We start from the raw sequence: 13,827 nt of genomic DNA on the forward strand, positions 1-13,827 counted from the left end.
GGAAGTAGAAGGCACCTACAAACAAGATCATCTAGTACAACTCTCTCCTCCCCTCCCAATTCCCATTGTATAGATGAAAAAAAAATGAACAGCGAGGCTAAGTAATTTGGCCACAGTCACACAGGTAGAAAGTGGCAGAGCCAGGACTTAAACCCAGGGCCTCTAGACATACTGTTTTCACAAAGCATGTTTCTGCTTCTCCACTTTCTTCTAAAAAGATTTTTTTAATTGACTTTGGCATAGGGATTCTTAACCTGGGGCTCACGAATAGATTTCAGGGGGTCTAGAGGCAGTTAGGTGGCACACTGAATAGAGTGCCATGCCTGGAGTCAGGAAGACTCCCCTTTCTGAGTTCAAAATCCATCCTCAAGACACCCTGTTTGCCTCAGTTTCCTCATCTGTAAAATGAGCTGGAGAAGGAAGTGGCAAACCACTTCAGTATCTTTGCTGAGAAAACTCCAAATGGGGTCACGAAGAGTCGGACATGACTGAAACCACTGAACGACAGCAACAAATGAATTCTTAAATGCTCTTATGTCTTTGTTTCAATATAATTGGTTTCCTTTGCAATCCTATGGGTTTCATCTTATACCTTTAAAAACATTCATCTAAGAGTTTCACTACACTGCCAAAGCAGTGGGTCCAGGACACAAAACAGATGAAGAACCTCCTGGTTTAGAATCATAAATGCCATGGCATTTCCATGGATTTCTATGGAAGGGAGCCCCAGAGGTTACCTGAGCTTCCCCTTCCCTTGGGTAAGACTCTGTGTAATGCATCAGAGGAATATGCTGCAGTGGAAAGCACCCAAGACTTGGAGGCCAGGGACCTGGGTTCAAATCCAGGTTCTACCTGCTTTGCACTCCCTTGGAAGAATCACTTTGTTTCTGATCTTATGGTCCCTTATTTCTGAAATGGGGATAATTCTTATACTATCCCATGGGTTGGGGGTGGGAAAAGTATGTTGAAAGCACATTGTTGATTTTAAAGCACCATATAAGTGGTAGATATTATTGTAGCCACTTAAATGTTTATAGGCACTGTGGCTCCTCTCAGTGTGGGTATTCCTTCATCTCTAAAGCTTACTAGGGTCTTTGAGCATCACTGTGCCTAAAAACTTTGTCACCCAGCAGTCACACTAGTGCTGAGCCTCTCCACAATTAGCTAGCCTAATCCTCCAATCCCAGGCCCACAGTCTGTCACTGTACCCATATTAGAAGGCCTTTCACTTGGGGTAAGCAGGAGGGGAACATGCCAGTCAACCAGCAAGCATTTTTGCAGCATCTGCTGTGTTTTAGGCCCTGGTGATACAAAGACAAGATAGGTTTTTTTTTGGTGTAGCCTTCAGGAACTCAGAATCCCCACCCACCATGGTACAACACAGCACCGAGGCAGTTGTCATACAATTCTGAAAACCTTCTATAACCTGGGGGCCAGGGGGAGGGAACATCGTACCTAGGCTGCTCCCTCTCTGTGAGATCCCCACCTTTTTCCTTCCTTATCAACAAGTGCTATTTCTCAAGAGTAATTGGGATTTGTCATCCTTTTTCATACAAGGACTTTGATGTGGACTGTTATGCACAGAGGAGGCTATCTGGAGGCAGCCACTCTTATGGTGGGGAGTCCCCTCGCCTCTCCCCATGCAGCAGCATTGGTAAGCTGAGCAAGTCCGATGAGCAGCTGTCCTCCTTGGACCGGGACAGCGGACAGTGCTCCCGGAATACAAGCTGTGAAACACTAGGTGAGTCCGAGCTTGTGTTCAGCTGACTCTAACAGGTCTGTTGCACAGCTACTAAAGCCAGAAGCCTCTGAGCATATCGTTTCCCCTTTGGCAGCTTTCCATTGTCACTATTGGTTTCTGCATCTATAGTGTAACACACTTATATAATAAGACTACTAAAAAGGAACAACCCTATTCATTTGGGCCTCTTTCCTCCCACTTCTGCTCATGGACCTGAGAATTCTGCCCCTCCTTAGAGTTTGTTGCTTTACCTTTCATGTATAGCATCATGTGTTTTACTTCTAAAACTATAACCCGGTTCTAAACCCAACCCATTTCTTTAAAAGCCTGTTCTCCTAATAAAGCAATAGAGTACTGTGGGGCTTCAGGCAGCTCCAGACACTGCCGACCTATTTCAGCAAGAGCTGCAAAAGCTTTGGAAAACTATTTCAGATGCTCTTTGCATTGGAATGCATGAGACATCACTGGATCAAAGCATCACGTGTTAAAGAGCAGTCAAGCCAGGCGCTTTGGAGGAGCATGAGTTCTGTGCTGTGGTTGCCCCTTTGGCACTTCTCATAGCCACTGCTGGTTTGCATGCCTGTAGTTACAGACTGACTCTGTAACAAGGGGGTAGCCTGAAAATAGCAGCAGACACATTTTCTTCTTCTGAAATTGGAAGTGCTTCTTTTACAGATTTCTAATTAAAACACATTTGCTAATTTGATAAAGGGGCCTTTTAATGTTGCTACATGGACCCCTAGGTTGTGGTGTCTCTCATTTCCAAAGTCCAGGGATTAGCCGTATCAGCCTCTGTAAAGTGTTCCTGGATTCTCTAAACCTCAATTTCCTCATCTGTAAAATTAAGAGAATTAGACTAGATCAGTGGTGTCAGATTCAAATAAAAAGAGATCCCTGCAGGCCACATGTTGACTTAGAGAACCACAAATTAACATTATCTATGTTTTATTGTATTTTTATTTTGCTAAACATTTCCCAGTTACATACTTCTGGACTGAATGACTTCTAAGGTCCCTTCTGTGGATCTATAATCTTATAATGTCAAGAGAGTATATAAATAGGAGATATTGCTATTTTTTTCTTGGCAAGGCATATTCCCCTCCCTTCCCCCCCCACCAAAAAAAAACCTTTTTTTTTTAAGGGCCTACACAAAGCTGCTACATGGATGGGAGCAAAGATTGTTTTTTTCTCTTAATATCTCAAGAGATTATTAAAAGGGGACAGGATGGTAAGAGTGGTAAGGGGAATTGGCGGGGGGAAGGAGAAAGATTCTGATTTGCCTCCTGGGTAATAGATACATTTGTTTTCCTTGTCATTGCACATAGATCACTATGACCCTGATTATGAATTTCTGCAGCAAGACCTCTCCACCGCTGACCAGATACCTCAGCAAGTAGCCTGTAACCTTAGCCCATTGCCAGAATCTGTTGGTGAATCTGGCTCTCCTTTCCATGGACGTCCTTTCCAGCTGCCACCAGGCAACTCCCCACAACCGGAGGTTGGTAATCCCCTGCCCATGGTGCATGCTACGGACATGCCTCCTGCCCTGCCTGAGAAGAAGCGGAGAAGTGCAGCCTCTCAGACCACGGACAGCTCCAGCTGCAGAGTCTCCTATGAGAGGCACCCTTCCCAGTATGACAACATCACCGAGGATGATCTCCAGAACCCAGCCTCCCTCCAGCCAATATCTTTCACGCCGTTTGCTGCTGTCCTCCCCTTCCAGCAAGGGGGCTCTTCGGCCCCTGTTGAGTTTGTGTCTGATTTTGCTGCTCCCGAGTCAACAGGTGACCCCGAGAAGCCACCTCCTCTACCTGAGAAGAAGAACAAACACAGTAAGTTTTTGATGAGAGAATGTTTGTGAAAGTACTTTGTAAACTCACAGATGTAAGGTGTTATCATTATTTTCTTCCTTCCTTCCACACATTCTTTCTCTCTTACCTGCTTGATCCATGAGGGTGACCAGTGAGTTCTTTGGTGGGGCTAAGGTGCTTTCTATGCCTTTGCCTAGAGGGTCTTTATTGTTCCATGGGCATTAGTCTGTATTGAGGAAAACTCAACACCATTGAAGGAGAATTTATGGAACAACAGCATGTTTTATAATATAAAAATACATAAGACCTGAAGCCTGAAGACCTGGATTTGAAGCTAGACTTCAGTTCTCACCAAATGGATGACCCTGGGAAAATCACTTAAGATCCCAGCTTAAGTTTTTTTCATCTGTCAAATGAGGGGATTGAATGAAATGATTGCTAAATCCCTTCCAGCTCTGTGTCTGTGAGGTAGGAAATCTGGCCTTGAGTCCTGGCTATGCCCCTTACAATCATGGGCAAGTCACTCAACTTTCTTTTAATTAGATTTCCCAGTCTACAAAATGGAAATAATGCTACTTGTTTTATGGAGTTTTTACAAAGAAATCTCTTTGTAATCTATAAAACACCATTTAATTGTGAGCTTTTATCATATTAATTTATGATTAGCTATTATAAAAAAATACTGATTTTATTCATTTTGTTCCAAATGTGGCCTCCCTAGGAAGGAGTGGCTAGTAAAGATAATACTTAAGTTTGAAAGTATGAGTGTGTGTGCATGTACATGTGTGTGTGTGTCTGTGTATGTGTGTCAGTAAACATTTAAACATTTCTTAAGCACCCTTTATATGCCAGACACTGGCACTATGGATTAAGGATAAAAAAAAGGGGCAAAAGACAGTCCCAACTCTCGAGGAGTTCATAAGCTACTGGAGGAAGACAAACAAGCTATATACAGCATAAATAGGAAAAAAGGAAAAGAGAGAGAGCACTGGAATTAAGAGGGGTTGGGAAAGAGTTCCTGTAGAAGATGAGATTTGAATTGGAACTTAAAGGAAGCCAGGAGTGAGACAGAGTGAGCATGTGTGCGTGTGTGTGTGTGTGTGTGTGTGTGTGTGTGTGTGTCTTTAATTACAGAGTTTCATGGACCAGTTATTCTGTGTTTATTCCAAACCTGATGTAGCAAAGCATGGTGGGAGAGCCACTTTTTTGGTGTGAAAAATGCATAATTGACTTCTTAACAAAGGGACAAAGAAAATAGTTCAAGTTGCAGAATCATCCAACAAACTCAGAAGCATTTTCTTGTTTAATCATATCCTAAAAGAAGCCATAGAAGAGTCCCTCCACCATGCATTTGCCCTTGTGAGTAAGTCTCTTTCTCCTTTGAGAATGGGATACAGGATGGGATTATGGGGCTTAGAGCCAGAAGGGACCTTAGGGATCATAGTGACTGTTGAGACTGAGAGGAGTTAAGTGACTTGACCAGGGCCACCCAGCTTGCCAGCATCTGAGCCAGAATTCAGACTCAGGTCTTTCTGACTTCACCATTTATCTTTGTCACCTAGCTGCTTCTTCTAGTTTTATCTGCTGTTGAATCATAGAGTCATAAAGAGATGAAAGGGCCTTCAGAAGCCATCTTAGTCCACCCCCACCCCATTTTACAAATATCCTTATTTGTAACAGGCCCATAGAGGAAAAGTGACTTGTTCAGGGTGACACAGGTAATAAGTAGCAGAACTGGGATTCAAACTTGGGTCTAGATTGCAAAACCAGAGTCCTTTCTACTCTGCCTCCCATGAATCCTCATTTCTAAGAATTTTACAGCTAAAGTGTAACCAAAGGACATAAGGAAGATCTAACATCATGGACCATGTCCTCAGCTGTATCCAGACATTTACTAGCTGTGTGACCCTGGGCAAGTCATGAATCTCTGTTTCCCTCATTTTCCTCAACTGTAAAATGAGGATAATAACAACATCTACCCCTCAGGGTTGTTGTGAATATTAAATGAGATTATATTTGCCAAGTGTTTAGCACCAAGCCTGGCACCTAATAGACACTGTAGAAATGCTTATTCACTCCCTCCCTTCCCTGTTTACAGGTTGGGGGGTGGCCTCAGGGCCGCTGTACATCTGTGGCTGTACAACAGAGTGGAGTAAACTATCTTAGACATAGATCAATCAGTTGATAAGCACTTATTAAGTACTTTATCTCTTCTAGGTGCTGAAGATACAAAGATAAAAATTAAAACCTTCAGTGAATGTAGATTATATCAGGGGACATAATATGTGCATATATTGGACTAGGTGACCACCTAGGTCCTTGCAACTCTAGATCTTTGATGTCATGTGTATATGCAAAACAAATACAAGGAAATGTCCTTGATCAGATTTAGGAGAGTCATCATATAGGAGGTGGCCTTTGAGTTTAGCTTTAAAGAATTGAACCCATAACCTAAGTTCCATCAGGGTAGTCTGCTAAATCTCTGAGTGAGCCAACTTGACCTCCACGTGGAGAGGGAGGTGATGGGACCTAGCCATTCCACATTGCCCCAAAGCCATTGTCCTATAACTTAGGGACAGATTGCTTCTGAGTATTTCTGGTTGTCCCAAATAATCATCAGTATACACAAATAATCATGTGGGATCATAGCATGTCTAACACTCAGTGGAGTTCTGTAGGCTGAGATTGGTACAATGTGGTGGAAAAAAGACATGATCTTTTCCCCTCAGGAGGTGATTGCTTATATGCAGTATTGTTTAACTAATTCTCAGTAGGTGATTTTGAAAGTCTTCATCATGAAACCAAGACATCCTCAAATGTTCATCTTAGGTCATGAAGAGGAATAAGTGTTTCACAGACTATTAAGGCTAGAGAGGGCCTTAAAGACTCCCTAGTCCATCCACCTGTCATACACACAAGGAAGCTAATACCTCCAGAGGAGACAGGACCTGCCCAAGTACATGGATCAAGGCCAGGGTCTCCTTGATTTCCCAGTTCAGAGGCCATTTCATTCTACCTTTCTGCCTCCACCTTTGCAGGTTAGCTCATGGGATCATGGGACTTAAGAGACAAAAGGGACCTTATAGATTGATTAGTCCAGCATTTTACTTTACAGATGAGTAAACTGAGACCAGGAGGGGAGAAGGAATTTGCCCAAGATTACACAGATAAGAAAAATATGAGATTTTAAATTCAAGTCTTCTGATTTTAAATACATTACTCTTTTCAACACACTATGGAGCTTCTCCATTAATATTTATGCCCTTTACAATAGGCATTAGGGTCTGGAGGTAGAAGAACCAATTTTACATGAGAGTTGTTTTCATTATACAATATATCTACAGCTTGGAGCTTGGACTATGAGGAAGTGAGTGGCCCCATTCTGTCATGGAAGTGAAGAATCCCAGGCAGTTGGCCAGTTCTTTCATTAATATGGGGAATATGAATAAACCACTGCATTCTCCTTCTAAAATAGCATTCTTAACTGTCTTCCTCTATACTGTCACAGTGCCCTCCAAAACCTTAACATATCAATCACCAAGCATTTATTACAAGCCTACTGTGTGTCAACCACTGTGCTGGGTCTGAGGATACAAAGACAAAAAAGAAACAGTCCCTGCCCTCAAGGAGCTTACATTCTCTCCGGAGAACTAATCAGTCCCAAAATGATGATCAGTTGACCCCTCCAGTGTGAAAGTTTTGTCTGTTGATTCAGTTATAGATATAGAGAAAGAAGGTCACATTGCCAAGTCTCTGTTCTACTCTGAAGATTGACCCAACATCATCAGTGTGAAACTGAGAGCTATCTGAGTTATGCATCATATAGTGGATGGATAATGTGCCAGCCTTAGACTCAGGAAGAAGTCCTGGGTTCAAGTCCCACTTCTTTCACATAGTAGCCACATATGTGATCTTGGGCAAGCTGCATAACATTGCAGGGCCCCAGGCAATAACCCCCTGAGGCTCTAAGATACAGATCATGTGCTGATCTGCCTTGGTAGTGGGAGCTACTGCCTCTCCTGGAGTTTCCTGTATTATTGTCTGGCCCCTACCCCCAAAAAGTGGATTTTGCCCATCACAGTCTTAAGCTAGAATCCTACAGTGTATTCTCTACTCCCTGTAGCTCAGTCCAGTTCCCTAGCTGTGTGGTACAGGCCTTGCCCACAAGAAGCTTCCGTTCTAACAGGATACAACCTATACACAAGCCAACACAAAGTGGTTACTTAGGATGCAGCATGGTATAGTCGATAGGTAGAGTGTTGGACCCCAAGTCAGGAATATGTGGGTCCATATCCTACCCTAGACATTGACTTCCCTTTTCACCTTGGGACAAGTCACTAAACCTATCTGAGCCTGACTTTTCTCATCCTAAAATAGGGGTAAGAATAGCAGGAGGCCCGAGTCTATCATGAGAGTACAATATTTTGCAAACATTAAAGCACTATATGAATAAAGCTAATACTGTGATTGTGAAGAAAATACGAAGTAATTTCTAAAGGGAGAAATGCTACTAAGCATAGCAGCCAGGAAAGGCATTGTTTAGGAGGTGATACTGCACTGGGATTCAGAGGGAGCCTGGGATTCTCCGAGGCAGAATTGAGGGGAGAGGACTTCTTATGCATGGAGGACCACTTTTCAGAGACCTGGAATTATTTGGAAATGGAATCTTAAATACAGGGAGCGGTGAGTAGCAGACCAGTTTGACTAGGACAGAGTGTGTGAAGGGGGTTAGTAGCAGTATGAGGTAAGACCAGAAAGGTAATCAAGAGCCATATTTTATGTGAGAAGCCATAGGAAGTCATTGAAGGTTTTTGTATTTTAGGAACATCAGTTTGGCAGATGTGTAGGACTGGAGAAGGCAGAGGCTGGAAACAGCATTAGGTTTGGAGTAATACCTGTTTGCCAGCATTACCATTTAGTTTGCAAACATTTACAAAAACAAGTGCAGTAATCCAGCTTGAGATGTGAGGTTGCTTGGCACGACTGATTGAGGACACTCGTCCCTAATCACACATTTCAGCGGGTGATGCTTTTGAATCACATATTGTGCTGCCTGACCGTGGGTAGTGTTGAGAAAGATGTCAACAGCCCCCCATCTGTCTGTTTCATTTCTCTTATCTGTCATGGAATTTCCTTCCAGTGGAAGGCCCCCTCAGTCTTCCTGTTCTCTTATCTTCCTCCTGTATCTACCAGCCTCTGCTTAATTCTGAAGTCCATCACGGTCCCTGTGTGCCACGGCTTTTTGGCTGGTTCACTCAGCTCATCTCCTAGAAAAACAACTTGACATGCTTGTCTTGAATTCTGGTGGTAGTCAGCACTGCCCCATTCATACAAGAAACACTTCCTTGCTTCCCTCCTCAACTTCCCACTTATGACTTACTCTTCCCACAAAGGGTAATGGGATCACTATCTTTGCTCTTTTAGTTCTGGTAGAAGAGAACTCTCTCGCTGCAAGTGAATGATTTCAGAAAATAGACTACCTTTGCAACACCCCCACCTTCTCTAGCTTCCCTCTCTGTGGCCAGTTTCAGAATTAAAAGTTTTAGCATTTTTCTTTCTCTTCCTCCTAGCTCCTTCTCACACTGCCTCTGAGACAAATAGTAGGAGCTTCTTACACATTTAAAATGTTCTTGGGAGTAAGGCAATAGAGATCAAATTGAAAATGCTCTGATTGGGAGTCAGTAGACCCAAACTCCCTTTTAGTTCCAAATCTTATGAGTCTAAGAACAAAGATGTTGCCTTCCAAGCTCATCCTAAGAGGTCTTTGCCCATCTCTGTCATCATCTCTATGGAGCAAGCCCCTTCATGAAGAAACCAGGGTTTCTCCCTTCTATCTTCATTACTAGGATACCCTGGCTGTTATAAGCCAGTGATGTAATTATTTCCCATCTGCTTTTTGAATTGATGCCTCATTAAAAACCACAGCACCAGGGGGAAAGGTCTGCAAAGAGCAATCTCAGGAATGTTTCCATTTTCTCAATCTCCCACTACAAATGGGAGTGTTTAAAGACTCAATGTGCCCCCTTTTAACTTGTCTCAGTCTGCTGTGCTGAATTCCAGGCTCCCATTCCTTTCCTTTTCTAGCATTCTTCTAAACATAAAAATGTAGACAGGGATTGCATTGCAGCATTGTTGGAACAGACACATGGTGTTTACTATAGATGCAGGCACGTGGTTTTATTCCTGGCTTTTTAGAACTCATGTTGTTGGGCATTTGCCTTCTTGGAAAAGGGAGAGATACCCCTTTGTGAAGTACAGAAGCAGAAAGGAGATAAGCATACTTTTTTTTTCTTTATAGGTAGAAGTAGAGTCTTTATTCTTTATGTCAAGGACCAGTTTAGGGTCAGGTAGGTGGCACAGTAAATAGAGCACCAGACCTGGGCTCAGGAAGACTTATCATCCTGAGTTCAAATCTAGCCTCAGACATTTACTAGCTGTGTGACCTTAGGCAAGTCACTTAACCCTGTTTGCCTCAGTTCCTCGTCTATAAAATGAGCAGGAGAAGGAAATGGCAAACTACTACAGTATCCCTGCCAAGAAAACCCCAGAAGGGGTCACAAAGAATCAGACACAGCTAAAAAGAGCTGAACAAGGATCAGTTACTGTAGGAGTCTTAATAAAAGGATGAAAATAGTTTCTTTTAAGTTAAGCACACAATATGTTTTGTTTTTATCTCTCCCATAAATGTTGACTGGATGTGTCATTCCCTATTGCCATCACTAAGTGTGCATACTAGTTGGGTGATATAACATGTTTTGGCCTTTTTTATACTCTCCTTACACCAAGCCAGTTTATTATATATATTATATATAAGGTGTTGGGTTTAGTGTTAGAAAGACCTAGGACCAAATGCTGCTTCTGACACTTACTACCAAATGTGACTGTGGGCAAATTTTTTAACATCTCTGGATATCCACTTTTCTTATCTCTAAAATAATGGTAGTAGTTAGTTTTGTTGTTGTTCAGTCATTTCTGACTCTTTGTGACTCTGGGATTTTCTTGGCAAAGATACTGAAATGGTTTACCATTTCCTTCAACTCATTTCACAGATGAGGAACCAGGGTTAAGTGATTTGTCTAAGGTCACACAGCTAGTAAATGTCTGAGGCTGGATTTTTGAACTCAAGCAAATGAATCTTCCAGACTCCAGACCAGGGCTGATGACTTTGCACAGTTGTGCCTTACTTAAATCCAATTCAGTGCAAGTCAAGATATCACCTTCCTGATGTCTTTGGTCCTCTTCAGGAACAAAGGATGAGCAACAGCTCTATCCACTGCTCCACCAAGCTGGCCAAGGAGAGTAGTACCTATGACATATACCTCACAGGGTGACCATGAGGTTCCTATGTAAAGTGGTCTGTGGGGCAGGCAGAGTGGTGCATGCTGGGAAGGCTGAGGCCAGGAGCTCTGAGCTGCATTTGGGCAAAAGCGAGGCCCCAGGGCCAGAGGACCACCATGCTACCTGTGAATGGGTGAGCCAGCCCAAGGTGGAAAAATGGAGCAAATTAAATTTTCTGTTCTGATCTGTCTCCAAAAATAGAGGAAAAGAAGTTGGCAAATTAGCCAGTGAACCTTAAAACCATACGTGCTTGTCAGGTATGAGCAGCAGTGGGACACAGGGACAGCGGCAGTTTTGGAATCAGGATGAACTGGGTGCACACATTGGCAAGGTGACCCTAGGTAAATCACTTAACTGCTGAAAACATCCAGACAGCTCTGATACTCTTAGGTTACAGTTTCCCATCTGTCTTAGCAGAGGAAGTTTCCTTTCTGAAACTAAGGGGAAATTAATTTTTTTTATCTACAAGATCATAAGTCTAAGCCAAAAAAAAAAAAAAGCTAGGGTATTATCATGATTATCATTATTGTTATCTTCCTCGTCATTTTAAAATTAGCTCAGTTTGGATTAAGTGGGCATTGGCCTCCAAGATTTCATTTAGCAGGTCACATTGACCCCTGAGATGAGAATGGAGCCATTGTCCCAGCACCATGGCACAACTGAGCAGTGAACTAGGACACAGAATTCTAACCCTGGTTCTTAGCTAATGGCCTTAGACACACTCCTTAATTTCTGTCCTCCATTTTCTCTAACGTTTACGACAGAGGTAATGGTTCTCCCCTGCCTGCTTCACAGGGTTGTCCTAAGGATTCAAAAAGTGATGAAAACCATTCCTTACATTTCAGCAGCATTTTGAGGGGGAGGGGGAGAAGGGGGGAGAATCCAGAACTATTTACACCTAAGCCTTGTTATCTTTTGAATAAGCTCTAGAAATCAAGAAACCACAGCTCGTCAGAGAACCCAGGCACTAACTTCTTCCCTAGGCAGGCGTTTGAGCCCCAGTGTCCTGGAGAGGCTCCAGTTTTCCTAATTACAGTCTGCCAACCTAAACTCCCCCTTCAGCTTCAATTGCCCACTGCAGCTCCCTTCTGTCAAGTCACCTAAGTGATGCCTGCCGGGAGTGCTCTTCAGCTTCTTTGGGAAGGCCCCTTTCACACTGTCAAGTCTGCCGGGTTTCTGAAAGGTTGTGAGGTATTACTGCTGTTCCTAAGTGCTTGGGAGGGGATAAGCTTCCCCTATAGAGAAGTCTTCTTTCATTATGGAAAACCATCTTGTTTGGTGGAATGGTGATGATGATGATGATGATGTATGATACAGAATGCCTTAAGGTATGCAAAACACCTTGCATACATCATCTCATTTGATATGCAATTATTTCCCCTGTTTTGTTTTGTTTTTTTTGGAGGAAACTGGAGCTCAGATTAAAGAACTTGTCCATTGTCCCATAATGAGCTGACAAATGTTCAAACCCAGGTCTTTCTGGCTCCCAGTTCAGTGCTCTAGTCATGGGCTCATAGATTTAAAGCTAGAAGAAACCTTAGAGTTGGCTGAGTACAGACCACTCCCTTTAAATCTGCAGATTTTACAGCTGAGTGAATGTAGTACAGAGATGAAGTGACCTTACCAGAGTCACATAGCTGGTAAGCATGGGAAGTGGAATCGTAGTCTTCCTGACTCCCAGATCAGCATTCTTTCCAGTATGCCCCTCCAGTATCTTTGTCCAAAGGAAGGTACTTTAAGGTAGCCCTCATAGGTTCTGTCTTCCTAAAACATTATATAGCCAGAAGCCACGTTTGGGGTGAGGGTGGAAACAAAGCACTTTCTTTGGAATCAGCCTTAAAGCTTTATCAGATTGAAAGTGGCCCAGGAGTTGTGCTTTTGTGTTGGCAGGACCCAAGAGGCTAAGCTCGTGTTAACGGGACCACCATCGTCTGCTCTTGCTCCACTGCCCTTTATTGTAGAACTCTATGCCCTCCAGCTGCTAAAAACTTCTCTATTTATGCTTGAAAGGAGGCTTTGAAATCAGCCAGAGAATGTTCTGTGGACACCTGGAGCTGCAGGGGGGCTAAGAAAGAAAAAGAGAAACTCCCACTCTCCCTAACTAACCAACTCAGAGTTGCTGCCCCTTGCTCATATCTCTAAGCTCCATCTAGGTTTCTGATTGAGCCATCTGCCTTTATGCCAGCCTGAAAATACAAATTCACTTGTCCTGTTTTCAGACATAAAAAAGATTTCTTGAAGTAGTTCCCTAGAGAGAAAGCCAATTTGATTCACTTCTGCATTTTAGCTGCATCTGAGAGGTAGTGGTATCGTAAGAAGGGGCATGGTCTTAGAGGCCTCAAAATCTTGGTTCTGACATGTCCTAGATATGTGTGAACCTGACCAAGACATTTAGCTTGTTTGGGCCTCAGTCTCAGTCTCCTCTCCTGTAAAGTGGGTATAATCATATGATGCTAGCATGCCAATTTGTCATGGCAAAAGTACTTTAGAAACCTGAAAGTACGTTAAAATTTTAATAATTACCATCATTTGACTGATTCCCAGCACTGAAGTGGCCAAAGATTAAACCACCTTGATTTTAAAAGAAACTGATTTCATTCCCATGCATTTCACCACTTGAAATGCCCGTGCTGTAATTTAATTTTTATTGCCTAACAATTCTTGAGCCACTTAGGGTCATAGGTAAAGAATGGGAAGGCTCCTTAGAGACCATCTAGCCCAGGGCCCTCCTTTTGGGGAAAGATGAAATGGAGACCCAGAGCAGTGAAATGTCCATGTCTGTGAATGGTGGCAGATCTGTAGTAAGTAATAGAGCCAGGATTGGAACCCGGGTCCTCAGATTCCAAGACTGTCCATCCCTCCCAGTATGCTAGCACCTGTCCTGCCTCCTTCAGCCAGCTATTGTGAGGATCCAAGGCCATCCCCAGGATGTTAACC

The 13,827-nt window shown here is 43.0% G+C and overlaps 1 protein-coding gene across 5 annotated transcripts in view; it reads left to right on the forward strand.

The window, feature by feature from the left end:
* The window catches only part of RAPGEF1 (Rap guanine nucleotide exchange factor 1), a 190,182-nt gene that overhangs the window by 115,179 nt on the left and 61,176 nt on the right, over positions 1–13,827 (forward strand). For all 5 annotated transcript variants that reach the window (XM_069069313.1, XM_069069314.1, XM_069069316.1 and 2 more), the window contains 2 exons: positions 1,558–1,741; positions 3,067–3,573. In XM_069069313.1, the coding sequence (XP_068925414.1) occupies positions 1,558–1,741; positions 3,067–3,573 (691 nt within the window). The remainder of the gene's footprint in view (positions 1–1,557; positions 1,742–3,066; positions 3,574–13,827) is intronic.

This window comes from Petaurus breviceps, unplaced genomic scaffold (assembly GCF_028583685.1).
Source record: "Petaurus breviceps papuanus isolate PSGF00001 unplaced genomic scaffold, PetGlider_PUasm1.0 90779, whole genome shotgun sequence".
In the NCBI taxonomy this organism is placed as follows: domain Eukaryota; kingdom Metazoa; phylum Chordata; class Mammalia; order Diprotodontia; family Petauridae; genus Petaurus; species Petaurus breviceps.